The sequence below is a fragment of the Callorhinchus milii genome, unplaced genomic scaffold (genome assembly GCF_018977255.1).
Source record: "Callorhinchus milii isolate IMCB2004 unplaced genomic scaffold, IMCB_Cmil_1.0 Scaffold3, whole genome shotgun sequence".
Classification (NCBI taxonomy): Eukaryota; Metazoa; Chordata; class Chondrichthyes; order Chimaeriformes; family Callorhinchidae; genus Callorhinchus; species Callorhinchus milii.
In genome coordinates, this window is record NW_024704744.1 from 21,132,712 (window position 1) to 21,156,978 (window position 24,267).

A 24,267-nucleotide genomic window follows, 5' to 3' on the forward strand; every position below is an offset into this window, starting at 1 on the left:
CTGCCACTGTTAAGCGGTCTGAGACACTATCCTGAATGGAGGGCGCTATATAAGTGCAAGTTGTTGTTCTAGAAATGCGTGGGACTATGGTGTGTTACAGATATGAAAAACTATAAACAAACAGTAGGGTTTTATTTTATTGGTCAGAGTTCCTGTGAATTGGAATGGAATGGGCACTCTCTTCATGGAGGGACACATGATGCTTATCTAATTCCAGAGCATATTTGGCTCAGGCTGCCAAGAACCAAGGCTTGGGGACCCCAGTGTGTGCATTGGGATACTTCTGGAGATGAACCAGCTTGCCATTGAAAGCACTGTTTGGTAAGCTTTCCTGCTGCTTGTCCAGCTAGGACCACTGTTAGGGCTTTGGCTTGCAGGGTTAGTGGGCTGAGTGGAAAGAGTCCTTGCTCACAGTGTAAGGGTGTTTGCCCTTCCATGTCCTACTGATGAGCCAGGCTGTTCAGTCTGTCATCACTGGTGCCCTGGGATACTGGGGACCTGCCTGCCTCAGGAACCAGAGTATAGAATCCACCACAGAGGGTTGACTCGATTTTGATATTCTATTAAAAAGTAAGTCATCTTGAGCCAGCGTAGCTCCATTAAGATTTAATACACCCCTCCATCCCCCACTCTCCCAAGGAAAGTCACTAATTGGTCATTTGACATCTGACAAGCTTTAAGCCCTCACTCAGTGGATAGCAGGTATTAGGAACTCCCTGCGAGTTCCTGGTGGGCAACAAAGCTAAGGACGAAATTTCTATCCATTGAGCGATGGTTCCACCATTTGGAGGTGCATTTTTAAAAAAAAACTATTTCTTGCAATGATTTGGGAAATCAATCTTATTATTTAAAATTATTGAAAATATACAGATAATATGGACACATTTGGACATTAAAAGATTTCTGTTACAATGTTAGATAAGAATGTAAGAATTTGCTAAGCAAAAGACCAACATCCATCCAGTTTGCCTTCCACCATCCTGGCAGTTATATGACGTGTCCCAAACAGATATTATTTCCTAAGAGAAATCTTTCTAATTTGTTCTCAAAAAATCCTTGTATTACTGTACTTTCTGATTATATAGAAAGCACAGCGTGTTGTGAACTGTGTGTGAATGGTGTAATGGGCAGATCAGCAAGTGCCTGGTGATGGTTTGTTGTTGGAAACGAATTTGTTCAGGTGAGGAGATTCTGATCAGACTGTAAAGTAGGAGTGCTTAAATCATAGAGGGAGGATTGACAAGAGCAGCACTTTGCTACGCGCTGCGTTTGGTAATCTTTTTAGGGATTTTAGTTTATTTATGGTGAGCTCTGCATAAATATCAGATCGTGCTTGATTTGAAGACAATCACTGCTGTATACTTCTGAGATTAAACAGGTGGGTTTAAACTTGAAATCATGTATTCATTGTGAGATACTTGAAAGATTTGATGAGTTTAATGTGGAGAAAATCTACATTTAATTGATATTGATTTGTTTGATTTTTGTAGAGGTAACACTGTGTCTTTTATGTTTACATGACAGACAAATGTTGCAATTTAATAATAATAATATTTGCATTTGACATAGATTAATGGTGAGAGATTATTATATCATCAAGGCATCTCAAAGCACTTCAGAGAATATACTGTATATTTTGTGGGTGAAAAAAATGTTACAGCCTTTTTATATAAATTCAAGTTATTAACAGACCAATTCATCAATCCTTTCAGAATTATTGGATGACAGTGAGTGAGAGATTATCAGGAGAGAGCACAAAGGACACTGGTATTAAATACCTCTTAAACTCTATCCCAAATCAATCAACTCTGACTAGATATCAAGTAGATCTGCCCATTACACCAATCACACACAGTTCACATCATTTTAAGGCTTTCTACACAATCAGAAAGTACAGTAATACAAGGATCTTTCAAGAACAAATTAGATAGATTTCTCTTAGGAAATAATCTCAGAATACAATACATAGTTTGGGACATGTCATGTGACTGCCAGGGCGGTGGAAGGCGAACTGGACAGACCTTGGTCCTTTTTTGCCTAAATTCTTATGCCTTTATAAAACATTTCAATAACTCAAGCAATGTCACTTTTAAAACATTCATTAAACTTCCAAAGCTCAGTGTGAATTGTTGTATATAGTGAGCTGACTATTAATGATGTAAAGGTACTGTTGCTTTGGTACAAATAACTACATAATGCATTTCCGGACTTGTACAGCTCCCTTGAGCATCAGTCACCAGTCTACCCATATCAAGTTCTGTCATCAGAGTGCCTAAGTGTTCTAAAATTTTGCACGTAGATGTGAAAATGGATGCAGGATTCATATTTTGAACAGTGGAATTGTTTTAAATTCTATTGAAATATTGCACTCAAATGTATTTAACAAACATTTCTGCTATTTTCCACAGGCTTGTGAACAACATGGAAGACTGGTGCAGGCACCATTTACTCAATGAAGATACAATCAAACTTTTAAAACATCATGATCTTAATTCACCTCAGAACATAAAGTGCATGACGAGGGCTGACATTGATAACCTTGCCATAAGCATCGGTCAAAAAACAATACTTCGACATGCACTGCGTTCAGAAAATGCTCAAACACAGATGCAGCAAATCAAGTAGGTTTCTTCTATTACTGATTGTACCAGGGTGAAAAAAAGTATTTTCATCTTTACCTTCACATTTTCATTTTAAAGCCATTCTCTTTTTCTCCTACATTTCACTCTGAAGTAGGTTTATGGAGAATTCCAAATTAGCTACTGATTCGGAATTATTAGGCCTGATTAAACCATGTGCATCAGCTTTAGAGATGGATTTAGAGATGGCCTTAATTGTTTGGCTATTAAGCAAAAAAAGGGCACCTTTTGCAACACAGACAAATTGGCCTAATGGCTTCCTACTGTGTTGTACCTTTCTATGGCTGCCTGTATCTGTTTAATAATAAACTTTACATTTGATACAGCATTGTATCACGTCGTCAAGATGTCTCAAAGCACTTCAGAATATAGTGGAATGAATGTATTTTGTGGGCAAAACAATGTCCCACAAACAGACATTTTTAATTTTTTAATTCGTTTTTAATTAAAAATATTTGTATATGTTTAATACAACCTGCAAATTAGATTCCAGATTAATGCAATTAAACTGGGTAAAAAAAGGAGAGGCCCCAAATATGCCTCTATTTTTCTATTACTCTTGTAAATTATTCCTTTTTTTGGCCAGCTGGGTGACACATACAGAAACCTAAAGATTCTTAAGGCTCTTGACAGGATAGATGCCGTGAGACAGTTTCCCCTGGTTGGAGAATCTAAAACTAGGGGTTACAGTCTCAAGATTAAGGGTCAGCCTTTTCGAACTGAGTTGAGGAAACATTTCTTCACTCAGGGTAGCGAATTTGTGGAATTCTCTACCCCAGAAGGCTGTGGATGCTCAATCCTTGAACATATTTAAGAATGAGGTTGATAGATTTCTAAAGAATGTAGGGATTAAAAGATATGGGGCTAGGGCAGGTAAATGGAATCGGGTTAGAAGATCAGCCATGATCTTATTAAATGGTGGGGCAGGCTCGAGGAGCCGAATGGCCTACTGCTGCTCATACGTCTTATGGTCTTATACAGAAACCCATCACCACGTGTACGAGCATCCAAATGAGACAGTTCCATAAATGTATGTCCCCTATTTATGAAAATTCCCCTTTGCTTGAAATACAATGCACATTTTCTCTCTGGAATTACACACCCATCTTCTGTATTCATAGAAAGCATTCATCAGGTTGGCAAGAATCAAGGTTTTGAGCCCCAAGAATGAGTGTTGGGGTACTGCTAGAGTTTATCCAGCTAAGACCACATAGCTTGCCTTGGAGAGGACTATTTGGCAAGCTTTCCACTGCTTGTCCAGATGGGATCATACTACCCATTAGGACTTTGGCTTTCAGGGTTAACAGTAATTGATTTGGAAGAATCCCTGCTCTTTGTGCTTCTTTAAGGCCTTTCAATGAGCCAGGCTGTTACCCACAGTGCTGTAAAGTACTACAGATTGCCTGGTTCAGAAACTGGAGGAGTCCTATATTTCATTGGAAGGTGCTCCATAAAATTATTGTAGATTAATAATGCTTACAAAATAAACCAGCACAGCTCCAAAGGAGACCCTGTATAACCCCACCCCAGATGCAGACCCAAGGAGGATAATGGTTCCTTAAAGCTTAGTATATTTTGAAGACATGACACTAAAAGTGTTTTATTTGAAAATTGAATATTTGCTTTTTAAAACTTTGTAATTTTTCTTAAAACAAGATTTCCACAAGACAATATTGATTTTGGATGGATAAACTACATTACAGAAGTCTTTATTTTGTGAGTATTGTTAATCTACAACAATTGTATATAGCTTTTCCACTTCCAGTTCAGTCCAGCCATTTTATTTCTAGCAATGTGCATCAACAAAAAACACTTTAGCTTGGCTTGCTGTAGCTTATTCACCCCATTTACTTTTCCTGTTCTTTGATTTCTCCTTTTACTTTTTCTTCCAATATGTACAAATTCCACTGCTTTTACTCCCTCTCCCACCCCTGCGATACTATTTTAAACTCTGCCCCACAGCATAAGCTAACCTCCCAGCTAGGATATTCCTCCCTGTAAGTGAAGCCCATCCATCATAAACCAATCAATTTCTTCACCAGAAAATACCCAATGTCCCAGGAATCAGCATGCCCCCCTCCTGCACCACCCACACATTTAGCTTTCTAATCTAATCTTCCTATGCCTATAAAGACTGGTGCATGGCTCAGGTTACAATCCTCAACCTCCTGCTCTTTAATTTAATTCCTAACTCCTGGAAATCCTCTGCAGAACCTGAAGCCTTCTCATGTTGCTGGCTCCAACATCAGCCATGACAGCCGGCAGTCGCCCTTCCCTCTAACAATCTTTAGCACCCGCTCTACGATGTCCCCCACCCCATATACCAACATTGTAGAGTCCTGTAGCATATCAGTAGGAGCACTCGCCTCACAAACAAGAGGACCCAGTTTGATGCCTGTGCTGGATAAAACCTTCCGCAAGTTTCCTTACTCTGTTTTCCTAGCAGTAAGTAAGAACCCAATTGTTAGTGGATTCCTTTCTTGGGGCAATAATCCATTGCAAAAAGTATTATTTCAGTCACTCAATCCACAACTGTTTGTGGGACACTGCTGTGTGCAATTGGCTGCTGTGTTTTGCCGACAATACATACAGTCAATTCATTTTACAGTATATTCTGTGAAGCACTTTGAGACATCAATGACATAAGGCTCTATATCAAATGCAAGGATTATTATTGTATAAGATTCCTGAACCACAATAATTTCCATCAATTCCCCTAACTATCGCATCTCCTATTACCATTGCATTCCTGCCCTCTGATCTGCCCTCTCACACAACCACTTGCTCTGCGATGCCTTGGCTTTTCCCATGGCTGTGCTCCCTCACTCAGAAGGAAAGTTAGGAGTGGAATCTTTGACTTGGGTTTACAATGCTGCATACCTTTGTGAAGAATTGGACTTAATCAAACCATGATAAAAAGTATCACTTGTGGATTCAAACCTCATGTCAGCAATTGATTAATCAATTAATGACATTAATCTAAGGTCCTGTCAGCCTATTCAAATGGATGCTAAAGATCCTGTCATAATATTTAGAAGAGTTTCTCTTGGTGCCCTGAGCAGCAATCTGCCAAATAAAATTGGGCATTTACTTCAGAGCTGTTTGTGGGAGGGACACTGCAGCATTCAAGTTAGCTGCTGCATTTGCCTGCAAAGTCACTGGAGATTACAGGAATCAGGTGAAGCAATTTGAGATATTTTCCTAACAAAATAGTGAAAAGTACAAATATCAAACATGGCAAGAAGCAAGACAAATGCATTAGGACTTGCATAGCAGTAGAATGTGTTTATACTAGCATACCTAATTGTAAAAGTTTCATTATACAAAAAATGTAATACAGATTGATTTCCCCCCCATCACTAAGTAGGTGCGATGGTTGTGGAAGGGATCCAATAATGGGTACCAGATTTGTTTGCACTCAATGTGACAATTTTGACTACTGTGCCAAGTGCTTCCACACAAAACACCATAAAAGCCACATATTCAACAGAATTGATTGCCAGGTATGTTTGTCGGGTGAGTAACTGTCAACCATTTTTCCACCCTAGAATAATGGCTTTATCTAGCTTGTATAGCATTGTAAATACTTTGTTTTTATAGCAAGTACTTGGAAGAATTTCTAGGATGACTCTGGGAATGTGGTTTAACCTACAAGCAGAGACTGGCAGAAGTAACACGTTTCTACTGCGACAAAGATTGTGGTTTAAAAAAATCAAGAGGGATTTTGAGGAGTCAATAGGGAGACATTGCTAGAGGGCAGTAATTCAGCAACTCAATTTATGATAGTTAACAAGGAATTTCTCCCTCTTGTTGGTTCTGAAAGTTGTTATGGGTATGAAGAGAAAAAAGCTACAAGATTGGTCTTTCACATATCAAAATATGAACCACTTCAGCTCCAATAATTGACCTTGGTTACATTTCCTTTTCCAAGAGTGTATTAACAAATTACAAAAACTACACTTGTGGTTCAAAAGTTGAAATAGGAGAGATTTGTATCAGTGACTTGGTACTGAAGACATACAATGAGCATTGCGATTAATGTATAATAGAAGCAATTAGACCAATTAAGTTTTGAATCCTTCAATTGTTTGTTTCAGGTGCAAACCCACGTTATGCAGGGATATCAGGAAGAGCTTGAAGATCAAGAAATTACATACAAATCTAGAATTTGAAGATATGCACCATTTAAAGTTGAAAGTTCTAGCTTCAAGTTAAATGTCAAGCAATGGCATTTGGTGATACTTTAGTGAAACCAATGCACCTTATAATTTACTCTGCTCAACATCTATTATGCACACTAAAAGTCAGCTTGATTTTAAATGCAATTTAAGTATTTGAATCTTAGAAAGAATACTAGGTTAGTGATTGCTTAAGCAAATATGGCAGAAAAGTTAATGGCTAATTAAATAGGGAATTATTAACAGCTACAACCCAAAACTAGTTTATAATATAGGAACATAGGAATTAGGAACAGGAGTAGGCCCTTGGAGCCTGCCCCGCCATTCAATCAGGTCATGGCTAATCTTCTAACCTAACTCCATCTGCCGGCCTTATCCCCATATCCCTTATTCTCTCTATCCTTAAATCTACCAATCTCAGTCTTGAATATGTTCAAGCACTGAGCATCCACAGCCTTCTGGGGTAGAGAATTCCATAAATTCACTACCCTTTGAGTGAAGAAGTGTTTCCTCAACTCTGAAAAGGCCAACCCTTAATCTTAAGACTGTAACCCTAGTTATAGGTTCTCCTACCAGGGGAAATACTATCTACTCTGTCAAGTCCCATAAGAATCTTATATTTCTATAAGATCACCCCTAATTCTTCTATATTCTAGAATAAAAGTGTAATCCACTTTTGCTGGACACTGGTTAACCCTGGATATTGAGTAAATTAAACCAAATTCATGGCTGATTCTTTTTGTATTCTTACCAGTTTTAAATATGCCAAGTTGATTCGGACAAAAATCCAGTTACTCCAGGCAAAATGCCATACTGGTCACTGCTCAATGTACTCACTCGGGCCTTCTGTATAACCAGCACCTCTACTCAGCCAGGAGGGGCTCCTGGATGGAGATGGAGTCAAGTTGCAATTGACAGCAAACTCCAGCCATTCACAAGCGGTTGGAGTTGGGCTATCGATCAGTGAGGGGGGGGGGAGGTGGAGGAACAGGGAAGAACAAGTGTGGGAATATCCTGATTGACAGCTGAGCAGCTTGTGAATGGCTGGAACCCAAACATTTACAAGTGTCTGCAGGCTGTCAACCACCTCAGGCTGTGCCCATTAATCTCCTTCCTGTCCAATGGGAATGGCAATGTGAGGGAGGAAGTGCCACCCTCCACTGCTGGGCTGGAAAGTACTGTATTTTGCAGCCAAATAAAGTAAATATATTTTCACCCTGCCCAGGAATCAAACCCGGATCTTGGTAACTTTACATGCACTAGAATATTTCTTTAATCAAGCACCAATTTCAGTAGAAATGCAATACTTAGATAAGGGAAATTTGAAAGCATTAAACAATGGTATGACAGGAACTTACATAATATTATTTATAATATCACACAGCTCATCAACAAAAAGAAAATTACTTTTGCATAGTGCCTTTCATATCGGGAGGATGTCATGTATTGAAAGGAGAACTGGAGTATGCACTCATAAAATTGTCAAGACAAAAAGCATAACCCAGCATCTCAAATTTGATAAGCAATGTGAGGCTATGATATAAAAATTCAATTTTTAATGAGTTCCATTTGGCAAAATTGTATTCACCATTTAGAAATGGATGGTTCAATAAAAAATTGATTTGCAGGAACAGAACAAGACTGGATAAATCCAATCATGAATTGTTCTTAGATCTAATTTTACTAGTGTCAAGAGGAATGAATCTCACAATGGTTCTCTTGAATGATGAGCATAGAATGGTTTACAGGGATGCTCCATTTTGATTTGTGAAGCAGGCAGATATCCAGAGAAATTGTTAAACAATGTGCACAATGGCAAATCCAATAAATTAATGATTTTATCTTTTGCAGGACTTCAGTGTAAACACTCATTTTAATCTGTCCTTTTATCAGCATTGCTAGCAGCTGAAGATTCAGCACCAACTATTGGAACCAACTGCTTTGCCTACAAAAATTGAATTTATTAAGTAGCCCAGGAATACACCCTCATGTATGTACAAACTGAATCACAATTTTGAATTATATATTCCAAGTTTATTTGCAATACTATATATACTGCTCATTTAGCATTTAATAGTATTTACGCCAAGGATAACAAAAGCAAATAGTAGGACTGATCCTCCAGTCAGTAACAAAGGCCAGTAAGATTGGAATTGAGCATCTGAAAGTAAAGAAATTCTCCATTAGTAACTATGTTATTTAAAATGTTAGTTGTAAATTACAGCAGTGCTGCCCAGGTCCAACCTTTCTCAATTTGCTTTTCCACTCCAGGAACTTGTCCTAGGATCAATATTGGTCCAGATGATACAGATCCTTCAAAGTAGTGGTGTGTGCCAGCACTGCGACCTGTCATTATAGAGTGTTGTCAGTCACACCATTGTTGACTGGAAAACTTACAAATAGATAAGTTAGTCAGTTCCTACCCATCCTCTGTTTGTGCGGTACACATTTCCCAGGACACACTTCATCCACATTGGTTTCCTTAGAATTACAAATGACTGCACTGCAGTGGAAGTAAACCTAGAACAGAGGATGTGTAGGTAAATACTAAATTTGGCCAAACAAAAAAAAATTATACAAATATAATGAACTACACACCTCTCCCACTAAAGGTTGCTGGTCAACTGAAGTAAAAACAAATGTTTTCACCTCAAACCGTTTCACGTGAGAGAGATACTTCACCCTGGTACTATTAGTTGCTTGATGGAAGATGGTCATGTGTGTATCAGCCTTGTTCTCACAACTATAAACAGAACACAAATTAATACCACAGCTTCTCCCTCTTTCTCTCCGCCCCGACCTCCCACCCCACCCAACAACAAAATGACCAGAAGCAAACATTCACCTATCGACAATGATAGGCCACTGGGGAAAGCCACTTTGGTCACGGGATGAAGTTGCCCAGCAATCTTGTAAAAACAGCTCAACTTGTGGATCTTCATTGTGCAAGAGTTGAACTTCAAAGTAGAGGGGTTCAGTCAGATACTTCATTACTGGATACTCAACAATTTCATAGACTTCAGAGTATAGGGCATCTGTAAGAGTTTATAGCATTAGCCACAAGGCCAGTTTTACAACCTTGAAGTGAGGTGGGGGAAGGTACAAAATCTAGTCTAGCCTTAATCTTTATTAACAAAAGATATAGTCTGACCTTTGTCAAGCTCCATAGCCAGTGTAATAGGTCCATATCCTGGTTCAACAATAGGTTGAGGATTTGCTTTGTGTTCAAACTGAAAGTGCAGAGTGCCATTTATGTGGTAGCGGCAAGAGATTGCAATCCTGTACAACACAAAATTACACTTGTAAAGCGCCTTTCATGTTAGGACTGTGGGATAGAGTTCCAGAGAGTAGGGCTAGAGTAGCTGAAGGACCATCCATGATGGGGCGGGTGAGGCAGGGGACAAGAAGCAGGCTGGAGCTCACTGAGCAGAGGGAGCAGGCAGGTTGGTGAGGGGTTAGGAGGTCGCAGAGGTGGGGTGGGGAGGAGCAAGGTCATGGAGGAATTTGAAAGTGAGGACCAGGATCTTGAACAGTTTCCTCTGTGTAATGAGAAGCCAGTAGTCGGGTGAGGCTGGGGGTGACAGGGTTGTGGAGCGTTGTCCCGAGGGGGACACAGGCTGCAGTGTTCTGGATGATCTGCAGCCTATATAGGGAGGAGTTGAGGAGGCCGACAATCAGGGAGTTGCACTCGATACTGGATGTTATGAAGGCATAAGAGGGTCTCGGCAGCCTGCAGTGCGAGACAGTGGCGGAGCCGGGGATGTTGCAGAGGTGGGGAAAGGCAGACCGGGTCATGGCACAGAGGTGGGGTATGAAGGAACAGTCAAGGGTCAAACAGGAACCTGAGGTTCTGTATGGGCTTTATGGGATATAGTGCATCCATGGAGGGAGATGTCAGCGCCCAAGGTATGGAGATGCTGACAGGAGACGAGCAGGAGGGCCTCGATCTTGTTGACATTCAACTGCAGGAAGTTAGCTCTCACCCAGGACTTGATGTCCGACAGGCAGGCTGTGAGGACAGCAGTGGTCCTAGAATCAAGGGTGGAGGCGGTGAGATAAGAATTGGCTCCATATCGGTAGACGATGTTGCCAAGGGGGAAGATGACAAAGTGGAAATGGTGGGAGAGATAGGATTCAAACCAGGCAAAGGCAGGTTCGCGAAGGCTGAGTTGAGAGGCTGTATAGGTAGATAGAATGGTCAACAGTGTCAAGGAGAAAGAGAAAGCCTTGGTCACAGGTGTTCAGAATGTCATTAGTGACCTTGACCAGGACTGTTTCTGTGCTGTGTGTACCATGGAAACCCAATTAGAAGGGTTTAAAGAGGGAATGGCAGGAGAGGAACAGCGAAGCTGGGACATGACGACTTGTTGCAAGGCCTTGGATAGGAAAGGGAGGTTGGAGTTGAAGTGATAGATGGAGAGTAGGGATGTGTCCAGGGAAGGTTTTTTTTTTTTTTTTTTTTGAGGATGGGATTGATGAATGCTGTTTTTAGGAGATGGGAACAGTGCCAATGGATAAGGAGAGGTTGCTGATGGAATAAGATGCTCCGTTATAACAAATAGAGACATTGTGCACATTTTCCCTTACCGATACATTGGGTCACTTGCTGGTTGGGATTCTTTGAAGTATGCCACTTCATTCTCATAGATCATGTAACCTTTTTCAAACTGAAACAAAAAAAATTATTTAACCACCATTACTGGTTAACCAGACATTTGAATATAAATCCATATAACTCACTCGTCTGCTCGTTCCACATGAATTTACATAGAACTGGTACACAGTCTTCCCTGCAGCATTTTCCTTTGGTTTGCAATCTTTATCCCGAAGCATCATTTTTGTGAGTTCCATTCCCAATGGAAGTTCTAGTTTTAGCAGTGTAATGATCACTGTACCATTCGGAAAGCAACCTAGAGAACATGGTCAAGTCAAATTAGTACAACACAAATGTGCTATAGTGTGCCAAGTTAAGAAATGTTAAATTCAAGTTACCTATTAGATCAGTTGTGGGAAAACTGCAGGAAACAGAAAAGCTACTTAGCACAGTCAGAGTTTTGTTGTCCTTCAATGTAATGTCAAGTCTGCTTCTAACTCCTTGGTTGTATATCACCTGTGATGGAAGCCAAACATTTAGACTGCTTACAAGAGGATGTTATAAACTAAGCCACCAATTTATATTCAATCCTACCTCATAGACAACTTCAGGGCCATAAAATGGGACATCCACACTGAAATGGGTACCATTATCTTGTAAAACATAACCACTTTGTTCTGCTTTGTGCTGAGTTAATTGTACATTTCCAATGAAAGGGATCCAGTAATGGTCCAAGCTGCCACGTTTCACAATCAAGGTCATGCTCTCTTCATGACAAAACCCATTTGCTATTGGCAACACTGAAACAGAAAATTATAGCATTACTTCAAGTCCTGAATAAGTAATCTAGTTTTCACAAGGAAGAGACTTACCAACATCACTTTGATTGACTATTAGGTGAGCTGGATATGTGAAAATTAGATTTCTTGGTACCACAGATAGTGTGTAGATAATATCAAGGATATATTGTTGAACACCATCTCCTATATACTGAAGTAAAAGAAAGTGGTCAGTCAGATATTTTTGGTGTTGCATTAAGTGAAGGTTAGACTTATTGCCATACTTTTCTCTCTACAGGCGATGACTCAATTGGGACTTCAAGAACAAAGGCTTTGGTTCCATTTGGGTTGGTAGTTTCATATAACAAGTATCCCTCTTGGTTGACTTCTTTCACAGTGAAGGACACTGGTCCCAGAGTCACTTTTATCAGTTCCACATCAAGAAGAAAGTTTCCCAGTGTAACATTGAATAGCCGTTGTTTAGGAATTGTATCTTTAATAAAAAGATTAAAAGATTAAATGTCAATGCTTCTGGGTGCAAGTCCTATACTAAAACACGACATCAATATTAGGCAATCAGGCTGGATTAGAGAGGATATTAATTTGGATGACAAGTTTAAGAGGTATTTCAATTGTGATAAGGGAAATATGTTACCAAGCCATTTAGAACAATAGTGTGCACTCCATTTCTAATCAATATCCTTACTCAAATTCGCTAGAATTTACGATTTGTGTCTGAGAACCTGATGGCACAATTCTAGCAATCTAATTTGATACTAGGTTTAATGTTTCAGGTCATAGCCTCAAGTTACAAAACATTTCTTAAAAGCTACAATAACTGTTCAACCTCTGGATTCTTTAAATTGGCTTTTACATGCCTAGTGTAAAAAAAGTTTGCTTTCTATTGCACTTGATACAGTAGTGTTATTGGTAAAGTAAGAGGGAGTCTTCATTCTTTTGAAATTATCCTGTATTCTATAGTCCCTCCATTAGAAAAAACAAGGGACTGCCAATATAAGTTTAGAATCCATCTAGAATAGAAAATGCATTAATTCATGGCGAGGAAGGTTCCTCAACTGGACTTGCAAGGGCTTTTTGGTGCAATATTTTGTGAGTAGAATTTAAAAAGATAACTACATTACTATTTTATGGAGGAATAAAAAAGAAAATTTAATCATGGTGCATACCATCAGTGAGAAAGGGTGGCCGAAGAATAGGAGTAGTGATTGGGTGGATCATGATTAATTTGTTCTCTTCCCATGCATCAACATCTCTCCATTGGAATTCCAAGAGAAGATTAATGATGTACCGGATACCATACTGACCATTCACTACATCACTCTGAAACACATTAAAACATACAGAAAGGTTAATATAGCTCTAAATCACAGCAAATCTTGTTTAGCTTAAGTCCTCATCTGAAAGTCTTCAATCATTTGTAATCTTTTAAAGTTCTAGTTTTAAGCAAAGAACCCAAAGTATAGAAGGTCAGCCTTCTGGAGAACAGATTGGAGAACGTAGAATGGACTTAGTGCTGATTTACTGTTCTATCCACTTTAAATAATTATCAGTTAACTATTCAACTAACAAAGACTGGACTAGTTCATTAGGTTCACTAACCTTATAATATCCACCCTCTGCTCCAATTGGGATAGTTACTGCAACAATGTTCTCATTAATATCCAGGACATAGTTTGTCTGGTCAATGATTTTCTCATTCAGCTTTTTGCCATTCACTCCCATGAAGATCTTTTGATCATCAATAACTGCTCTTTGCACAAGTGGAGTGAAGATTTTTGGAACCGTCCACACAATGGTATCCTCAGTGATTGTATCATTACCTGAGGGAGATGGAACAATTGATGGTAATGGGATGTTTTACAGCTGCAACAAATTCAAGCCCACCAGTTACTTTATACAATTCAGGTTCACAAAGTGCTATGCCAGGCAGCTTTCTTTATAATCTAAGTTATAACATGCTAGTCCTGTGAGGTTCTATAGACTAAGCTTATTGTAGGTAGATTTTTTTTTTTACCTTCAAAGCAAGCAAGGAGTAAAAAAAGTAATCAAGCCCCAAGACATTTTGGATGAAGAGTCCACAAATTAGTTAGTCACACTAAACTCCGTACCTCCATTACCCCAGTCCTTGTCAAACTCCACTGGCTCATTGTGAGCAGATTGATTTCAACATTCTCACTCCTGTATTTAATTCTCTTCATGCCCTGGCACCCCCATCAATCCTACAAGCTCTCCCTACACAACTACCTGCTGCCTCTGCTCGACTTGCTCCGGCCTCCTCCTTGCCGTCAGAGCTTTAACTTCAGCTGCAAGTGGCAGATTTTTTTTCTCAAATGAGTAATGTTTGTGCCTTGTAATTGCCAATATCCTTGATCATTTCTTTTGCAATTGGGTATAAACACACACAAACTCCATGACCCCATCTCCCCCGACTCCATTGGCTCCCTATCCTTCAGAGGTTCCAGTTCAAGATCCTGGTCCTCACCTACAAAGCCCTCACCCAACCCTACCTCTGCAACCTCCTAACCCCCTACCAACCCGCTCAGCCGGCTCCATGTCCCCCGACCCACCCACCTCACCATTGGCGGGAGACCCTTCAGCCACTCTGCCCCCAACCTCTAGAATTCCATTCCCCAATCACTCCGCCTCACCCCCTCAAAGTTCCACCTAAGACCCTCCTCTTCGACCATGCCATCAGCCACCCCTCTTCCCCTCCCATATTGACCCCAGCTCAGGTTTGAAATGCTTTACACTGCCCAGCGCCTTGGGATGGTCTCCCGACATGAAATGCACTATACAAATGTAATCTTGTTGTTGTTGTTGTGTAGAAGTAAGAGTGTCCGATAATCAGGTGACCTTGTAGTTAGGACTAAAGGAAGGTTACAAATGTAGTAAACAATTGGCTACAAGTGTAGCCTAGAGTAACTGTTGCTTTTTAGAGCAGCTCAAAGATAGCATGCTGAAGCCAATGGACCTCAATTGTCTGGATTAGAGAATTATACATATTTTCTGTACTGATAAAGAACTAGACTACTGTTGTGAATTTGTTTATCTGGTGTCAAATCCTCTGGCTCAATCTTTTGAATTTAACTGCTCCAACCATTTTCCATAGGGGTTGCACTTCCATTTCTCACCCTTGGTTAGAGCACTCACTTTGCAAGCGAGAGACCTAGGTTTGATTCCTGGCAGGGTGAAACCTTGGGCAAGTTTCCTTACTGCACACGTCTGATAATAATCCCTCAAGAAAAAAAAAACAATGAATTAGTTGCTTCAATCCACGACTGTTTGTGGGACACTGCTGTATGCAATTGGCTGCTGCATTTGGCCCACAAATATACAGTCAATTCACTTTACAGTCTATTCTGTGAAGCACTTTGAGATGACAACCCCAAGCTTCTCTTTTCCACCACTAACCGTCTCCTCTGCCCACGTTCCCATGCCTTGCCCATCCTCTCCTCAAACTCCAACTGTAAGGAGATGCTGGACTTCCTCGAATCTAAAATCGAGGGATACGTTCAGCCACCTCAGCCCTGTCCACAGCCACCCCCACATCACCTCTCCCTCATGACCCAGCCCCTACCCTATACTCCTTCGACTGTCTCTCTCCTCCCTCACCACGACTGTCCGCAAACTCACTACCTGCTCCCTCGATTCCATCCCCACCTCTCTCCTCATCTCCCAGCTCCACCTTCCGGCCACTCTCCTGTCCGATGTCATCAACCTCTCCTTGTCCATGGGTTCAGTTCCTACCCCCTAAAAACAGCCACTATCACCCCTATCTGGAAAAAAACATGCCTAGATCGATCCCTCCTCTCCAGCTACTACCCCATCTCTAACCTCCCATTCCTCTCCAAGATCCTGAAATGAGTCATCGCGTCCCAGCTCCGCTCCTTTCTCTCTCGCCATTCCCTCTTTGAACCCCTCCAGTCCGGCTTCTGCAATGCCCACAGCACAGAAACAGCCCTGGTCAAAGTCACTAATGACAGTCTGAACATCTGTGATCTGGGCTTCCTCTGCCTCCTTGTCCTCCTCGATCTCTCTACCACCTTCAACACTGTCGACCACTTTATCCTCATACACCACCTCTCTGCTTTACTCAATCTTCAGACCTGCCCTTGCCTGGCTTGATTCCTATCTTTCTCACCGGCTCCACTTTGTTGCCTCGAACGGTTTCTCCTCAAGCCCCCGTACTGTCGTGTCTGGCGTCCCCCAGGGCTCTGTCCTTGGCCCTCTCCTCTTTAATATCTACATGCTCCATCTTGGTGATATCATCCAGACATGACACCCAACTCTATCTTTCTGCCTCCACCCTCAACTCCAGGACCACTGCTGTCCTGACAGACTATCTGTCAGACATCAAGTCCTGGATGAGGGACGGTTGAATGTGAACAATACTGAGGCCCTCCTGATTGGCTCACATCAGCGCCTCAGCACCTCAGGCTCTGGCAGCATCAACCACTATGGTTGCACACTAGAACTCACCAAGCCAGTCTGGAACCTAGGTTTCTTGTTCAACCCTTAACTGTCTTTTCTCCCCCACATTCAAGCCATGAGCCGCTCTGCCTTCCCTCACTTCCGTAACATCGTCCGACTCCGCCACTACCTCATCCCTCAGGCCGCTGAAACTCTTATTCGTGCCTTCATCACCTCCAGGCTCGACTATGCAAACGCCCTGCTTGTCGGCCTTCCCAACTCCTCCCTCCACAGGCTGCAGATAATCCAGAACTCTGCAGCCCGTGTCCTCTCCCGCACCAAACTCCGTGACCCCATCTCCCCCACTCTCGCCTGAAATGCTGTACTCTCTCCAGCGCCGGGGACCTCCTCCTGACATGAAAGGCGTTATACAGATGTAATTTTGTTGTCAAGAAGTCGTGAAAAGCGCTATATTGAATGCAAGGATTATTATTATTGGTACAAACATGGCCCTCTCATCCAATGGACTTTAAAACATACAATATTGGCACAAATAATTCCAAGATTTTCTTTGCAGCCTCGAGACAATGCCTAAATATAGCTACAGTTTACACTTCAGGTACAGCTGAAGACTACATTTTTAAAGTTCTTACCAAGAGGACAAGCCACTGTAGTGTCAACAAGCAGAGCTAACCAGGGCTTCTTGTAGAAAGCAGTTGATCGGATTACAGATAAAGGTATCCCTTGAACCTAAAGGTAAAGGACAATAAGTTATCACATCAACTCATCCATACATAGCTCAGTTTAGAAACAACGTAGTATGCTCACCAAAACCATTTGGCTCTCATTTGCATGATATGGGGCACGCAACAGGATGCGATGTAGAGTTGTGTTGATTCCATAACCCATCTTATGTGCTTCACCCACAGTCATGTTTCTTTTTTCTTCAGGGAGTTGAAATACAATTTGCCATGTTGAGTCTGCTGCAGTAATTACCTAGTAATTAGGAATAAGTCTTAGACTCAAATAACTGTTCATAACCAGGTGTGTGTGCTTACATGCATGCACGCACAAATCAAAAGTTTTGATTTTGAAGGAAACATTAACAGAAAGTACAGAATTATGTAAACTGTCCAAGCAGCTGGGATGGGCAAGTTAAATATTGGTGCAATTAAGATCAAATTATGCAGAATAGCAAATTCAAATGAATTCTGCTGGAGTGGAGAAGGGTTAAAACTGGTCTTGGTTTTTGACACCATTCCCAAAGCTGAACTCCCCCAACTGTAATTTTGGTCACCTTTTTCTCCATCCCCCACTCTGAAGCACTTTGAAATGTCTTGTCAACATTAAAATTAATAAAAAAGTAAGAATGTTGAATGAAATCTTTCACATGGTTAGCTCAGGAAATTTGCTAGTAGGCATTTGACAAGAACCAGAGGTGAAGGAGATTATCCTCCAGCTATTTTCAATACCAAGTAGTTTAGAAGACAAATTCAAGGATTATATAAAAAGGTGCTGTTGCTTCAGTTTAGTTGCTCTTCTTTCCTTATACACTCTAATGCAAGACTTAAAGAAATAACATTTTAATTCTGGAGCCATGTGGGAGGTGGGGGAGAGTGAAGATAAATAGAATAAATTTACTTCTGGAAATATGGAAATCCAGCCTTCAGCATCCTGGTGATAATCTTGGTCAATGGGTGGTACCCCATGTGGTACAGATACCTAGTCAATGGAAACACAATATTGCATTATGCAAATCAAAAATGCAAGGATACCAATGGGCATCTGGAATCAGTCCCGTTAGTCTGGAGATCCCAAATTTTATTGGGGAAGGAATTCAGGCTGCGTTTCTTTACCTGCATGTAGTTTTCTTCACAAATTATTTGCCTCACAGCCCATGCAGTATATGTACAAGAAAAGGTTTCTGTATATGTTGAAACAATGCCTCCATTGGCAGATAACTTTATTTGTATTTTCAGGGTGAAAGTTTCAGCCTGCAAGATAAAAAAACAGGCAGCAATGTTATAGAATCTGGACAACCCACCAAAATGAAGTGATATGAAGCATGCCTCCATTATATAGAAAGATACAAATAATCCCAAACTAGATGAACTAAATTGGGGGGAGATGGGCAAAGAAAAGAGAATAGATCTTGCTAAGTGCATTACAATGCCAGCCATGCAAAATAATGCATATGCATGCTTAGACAATGCTGGTAGTGTATTTACTGGCACTGCACATGCATAACTACCTTCGTAAACCAAAATATAGTTACTCACCCACACAGGCACTGGATACTAGAGAAAGGATGGTGAGGCAGGAAACTGTGGGATGCTCAGTGCAGCATTGGCACTTACTAGGAGTTGGGCCAGCAGGAGTCTGCACATGGGCCCATGGAAATATATTGGTGTAGAGCCTGGTCTAGTTAAATTGAAATTCTGGAGTAATTCTGCATAAGCCAGGAGTTTACTGTGCTATTAATATATTACAACCTCATGATATTATGTTAAGGAAAACAATTGGTCAGATCAGAAAGAGCTGAATATTGTCATGGGATCAAAGTTAATCTGTACACAGATGTTAAAGCATTACGAAGCTGAAGGAAATAATCAGTTCTGCAACATTATAAAAAGACTCATTTGCCAAGATTTGTTTTTAATGCAAAGATCCCCAATACATATGGCAATGCATTTGGTAGTAGTGAAATCAAATTCTAATTGGGGCATATTTCAAAATTATTTTAAAGATGGATAGAAGCCAAAGGTGGTGGGGTTGAGGGAACTCAAAGGCACAACGATTCTACATAGTTTTGAAGTCAAAGGGATTTTGGTAGAATACCAGAGAGAAGAGCAAAGTGGCTGAAAGCTCATTTTCCAGCATTGGGACCCCCCCCACACACACACACCAAACACACATAAAACAGGCCATAATTGGAGCACAGATGGATGACTACATGTGGATATTCTACCACAAAGTATACTCACCATAATATGGATCTGACAGGCAAGGATGGAGGCCCGAAATTCAACATAATCCAATGGATCCATTGAGATGGTGTAACCACATTGTGACGCAAAGTTTGGAGTTACAGGAAAATCTGCACCAGATTCATCTGAGAATAAAGAAACTCAATTTAACAGCCAACATTTTGCTGGTACAGGTTAGATCACCACTTTGGTAAAATAAGTAAAAGTAAACCCAAAAACCTTAAGATTCTCCTCAGAAATGTTTGCATATTATAGCACTATCATTTTACTTCATTGGGGTGGAGTGGAAAACCTAGTGTTCCTATGCCACTTCATGTTAGTTTAATAGAATGCCTTTCACATTATTATGTGTGAAAGTACTTCACAGAATTTATAGTAAAACACAATTGTATTTTGTTGAGTTTTAAACTCAACCCTCCAATTTTGCTTAGTTTATTTGCGACGCCCTCCCGACGTGAAAAGCGCTATATCAAATGCAAGGATGATTATTATTATTATACCTGCATGTAGTTATTAAAACCTGGATTAGGACCAACTGTAATAAGTCAAAATAAAAACATTGACCCAAGTTGACGTTTCAAGCGCTCGGGAGGTTTCGTCTGAGTGATTTTTCTCAGGTAAGACACCTGATTCAACCTGAAGAGTAGAACGAAGGAAAATGCACTCCTTCGTTGTCGAAAACCAGAGAGAGCTGTGGCAAAGCTGACAAGTACTTGGTGTATATAAAAAAAAATCACAGCACGTCTTTTATCTTAAAGTGGTGCAGCTGAGAGGACTCAGACTGCAGGCTTACCCAGCACACTGATCTGCCACAGCTTCCCACTGAGATGGGTTTTATTCAGTCCAATCCAAAAAAGACCATCGTGGCAATTGCTTTTCAAAAACCCTGCAACACACCAAGACAGGGTCAGTGCTGCGGGTGGTCACTGGAACCCGCATCAGGTTACATTACATTTCATTAGGGTTCAATTAAATAAAAACTCCCCACCACCACCCCTCCCCACCCACCACCCCCTCCCCTCCCCCTCCCCCTCGGTTAAAAGTGAACCACTTCCAGATGTTTCTCGTAAGTGACTTGGCTTAGTTACAAGACTCCACTCAACTGGAAGAGGAGGAGAGAGAAAAATTCACGGATTGGTTCTTCACCACAAACCCAATGGCCCCCAAACACACACCACACGCACACACACACCACACACACACACCACACGCGGCAATGACAGGGGCTGTGCCGAGGGTCTGACCTGACCTGGAGGCGCAGTCTGTGTCCACACAACAGGAGTCACCAGCAGCAGCGACAGGACCCACCTGCGGGGAAAGCGCACAGTGAGAGACGAGCAACTCCCCCACCGCCCGCACACAAGGGCCGTCCTTTCCCCCTCCAAATAAGTCCCCACTAACCCAAACCGGGAAGGTGGCACCGCGGCGCTGTCCGGTCTCTGTCTCACAGCGCGTGACCCGTCCATCCACCCGACAGCGAGGGGGCAAAGCGTGTGCTGAGCAGCCGCCGCGCTCCCTCTTTTGACCCCCGGGACCCGGTGAGCAACACCTGCAGCTCATTGCCACCCATTAGGTGTTCACCTGAAGCTGAGCAGCAAAGCCCCGCAGCAAAGGTGCAGAGCGCAAACGTGGCATTTGCTGAGTGAAACACCAGCTCGACACCACCCCCCTCCCCCCACCACCCCACCCCCACCCCACACCACCACCCCCCCCACCCCCCCCCCCCCCCACCACCCCCCCCCCCCCCCCCCCCCCCCCCCCCCCAACCCCCCCCCCCCCCCCCCCCCCCACCACCCCCACCCCCCCCACCAACCCCCCCCCCCCCCCCACCCCCCCCCCCCCCCCACCCCCCCCCCCCACCACCCCCCCCCCCCACCCCCCCCCCCCCACACCCCCCCCCCCCCACCCCCCTCCCCTCCCCCCCCCCCCCCCCCCCCACCCCCCCCCCCCCCCCCCCCCCCCCCCCCCCCCCCCCCCCCCCCCCCCCCCCCCCCCCACCACCCCCCCCCCCCCCCACACCAACCCCCCCCCCCCCCACACCAACCCCCCCCCCACCCCCCCCCCCCCCCCCCCCCCCCCCCCCCCCCCCCCCCCCCCCCCCCCCCCCCCCCCCCCCCCCCACACCCCCCCCCCCCCCCCCCCCCCCCCCCCCCCCCAACCCCCCCCCCCCCCCCCCCCCCCCCCCCCCCCCCCCCCCAAAAACCCCCCCCCCCCCCCCCCCCCCCCCCACCCCACCCCCCCCCCACCCCCACACCAACCCCCCCCCCCCCACACCAACCCCCCCCCCCCCACCACCCCCCCCCCCCCCTCACACCCCCTCCCCACCACCCCCCCCCCCCCCCCCCACCCAACCCCCCCCCCCCCCCCCCCCCCCCCCCACCCCCCCCCCCCCCCCCCCCCCCCCCCCCCACACCAACCCCCCTCCCCCCCACACCAACCCCCCCCCCCCCCCCCCCCCCCCCCCCCCACCCCCCCCCCCCCCCCCCCCCCCCACACCAACCCCCCCCTCCCCCCCCCCACACCAACCCCCCCCACACCCATACATATATATAATAATAATCCTTGCATTTGATATAGCGCTTTTCACGTCGGGAGGACGTCCCAAAGCGCTTCACAGAACACACTGCAAAGTGAATTGACTGTATATTTGTGAGCGAACGCAGCAGCCAATTGCGCACAGCAATGTCCCACAAACAGTCGTAGATTGAAAATGACCAATTTATTATTGTTTTTGGTTTGGGAGGGATTATTATTAGGCTCTGTGTGGAGTAAGGAAACTTGCCCAAGGTTTCGCCCTCTGCCTGGAATTGAACTCGGGTCTCTCACTTGCAAAGCGAGTGCTCTAACCACTGAGCTACAGGGCTCCACAACATGGTATGAGATTTCCACTGCCAGGATGGCGGAAGGTGAATTGGATGGATCTTGATCTTCGTTCGCCGAGCAAATCCTTACGGTGTTTTTTTTTATTCTGTCAGACTTACAGATCAATTCACGCCCCAGCACCTTCCCCGCCACTCCAATTAGGGTGGCCATACATCCCGAATGGGAGATTGTCCCCGGACTTCAAGCGATGGGACCTCTATCAATGCAGCTCTTCCCCTGCACTGCTTTGGAGTGTTAACATACATTATGAGCTCAATCTCCTAATGTGCAACTTCAACCCACAACCATTTTGACTCAGAAGCAAGAGTGCTATCTTTGAGCCAGGCTGACATTTGTATCATGCACGGTAAAGGTATATCATATGCACAGGTTTATTCACCAGTCTTTCTGTGTTTTAACCCAAAAAACATGTGATCAGAAAAAAAGATTAATTCCTCCCCAAACCATAATTGGTTTACCAAAAACATTTCCCCCCCTGAAATGTATAATAATTGTAATCCTCACATTAGATATAGTATCCTTCCATGTCAGAAGATGTCTCAAAGAGATTCACAGAATATATTGTGAAGTGAAAAGACTGTGTATTTATAGGCAATTGCAGCAGCCAATTTGCACATAGCAATGCCCTACAAACAGCTGTGATGTGAATGACCAATATTATTTAGTAATTCTTTGTGTGGGAGATTATTGGCCAGGAAACTGAGAAACTCTTCTCTTTCAAAATAATACCATAAGATCTTTAATATCCATTGAAGGCAGACAGGACTTGGTTTACCATTTAATATGAAGGATGGCACTTTCAGCAATGCACTGCACTGGCTTATTAGTCTATTTAATAATAATAATCCTTGTATTTGATATAGTGCTTTTCACGTCGGGAGGACGTCCCAAAGTCCCAATGCGAGGCTTGGACCCACCAACTTGTGACACATAAGTGAGTGTGCTACTAGCTGAGCCAAGGTTGACATATTAAATAGTTGAAAGTAAGGGTTTAAAGTTATATGAAGAAAAACAAGGAATTGATATTAAAAAGATTAAAAGCTGTTTGAACTAATAAAACAATGTACCATATCCAATGGGATTGAGTACTGATATACAAGAACAATTTGAATTTACATAGTTTAAAATTAACTTAATATTGCAGGACATCAGCAATCAAAATATATGAAAGGCACATTCTCTGAAATGTGTTACAACAAAAACAACAAAATTACATTTGTATAGAACCTTTCATGTCGGGAGGATGTCCCAAGGCTCTGGACAGTCAATGTTTCGGATCGGAGCTGGGGGTCGGGATTGGGAAGAGTGGAGGGCATGGGGGAAGCAGGATGATCGAAAGCATAGTTGAAGAGGGGGGTCTTTAGATGAGTCTTGAAGGAGGCAAGGGAGGGAACAAGGTGGAGGGACTTTGGGATGGAGTTCCAGAGGGTGGGGCAGAGATAGGGTCACGGAGCCTGATGTGGGAGAGGACATGGGCTGTGGACTTCTGGATGATCTGCAGCCTATGGAGGGAGGAGTTGGAGAGGCTGACAAACAAGGAGTTTGCATAGTCAAGCCTCGATGTTATGAATGCATGTATAAGAGTTTCGGTGTCCTGTGGTGTGAGACGGTGGCGGAGCCGGGCGATGTTGCGGAGATAGGGGAAGGCAGAGCGGGTCATGGCATGGATGTGGGGTAGAAAGGATAGTTGATGGTCAAACAAGACCCCAAGGTTCCTGAATGGCTTAGCAAGGTGGAGTGTGCAACCATGGAAGGTGATGCTGTCAGCGCCTGAGG

General features: G+C 43.2%; 1 protein-coding gene across 1 annotated transcript; it reads right to left on the reverse strand.

The window, feature by feature from the left end:
- Positions 1-8,806: 8,806 nt before the first annotated feature.
- On the reverse strand, positions 8,807-21,168 carry LOC103183125 (zona pellucida sperm-binding protein 2). Its single transcript, XM_042332796.1, has 21 exons — positions 21,057-21,168; positions 20,402-20,494; positions 19,606-19,733; positions 18,478-18,615; positions 18,263-18,343; positions 17,450-17,617; positions 17,275-17,371; positions 13,811-14,031; positions 13,378-13,531; positions 12,475-12,683; positions 12,284-12,401; positions 12,006-12,211; positions 11,810-11,927; positions 11,558-11,727; positions 11,405-11,484; positions 9,969-10,096; positions 9,663-9,852; positions 9,416-9,560; positions 9,241-9,337; positions 9,062-9,163; positions 8,807-8,978 (listed from the first exon to the last, which is right to left on the reverse strand). The coding sequence occupies exons 1-21, from the start codon at positions 21,166-21,168 to the stop codon at positions 8,881-8,883; spliced, it is 2,853 nt and encodes a 950-aa protein (XP_042188730.1). The 3' UTR covers positions 8,807-8,880.
- Between the last annotated feature and the right edge of the window lie 3,099 nt (positions 21,169-24,267).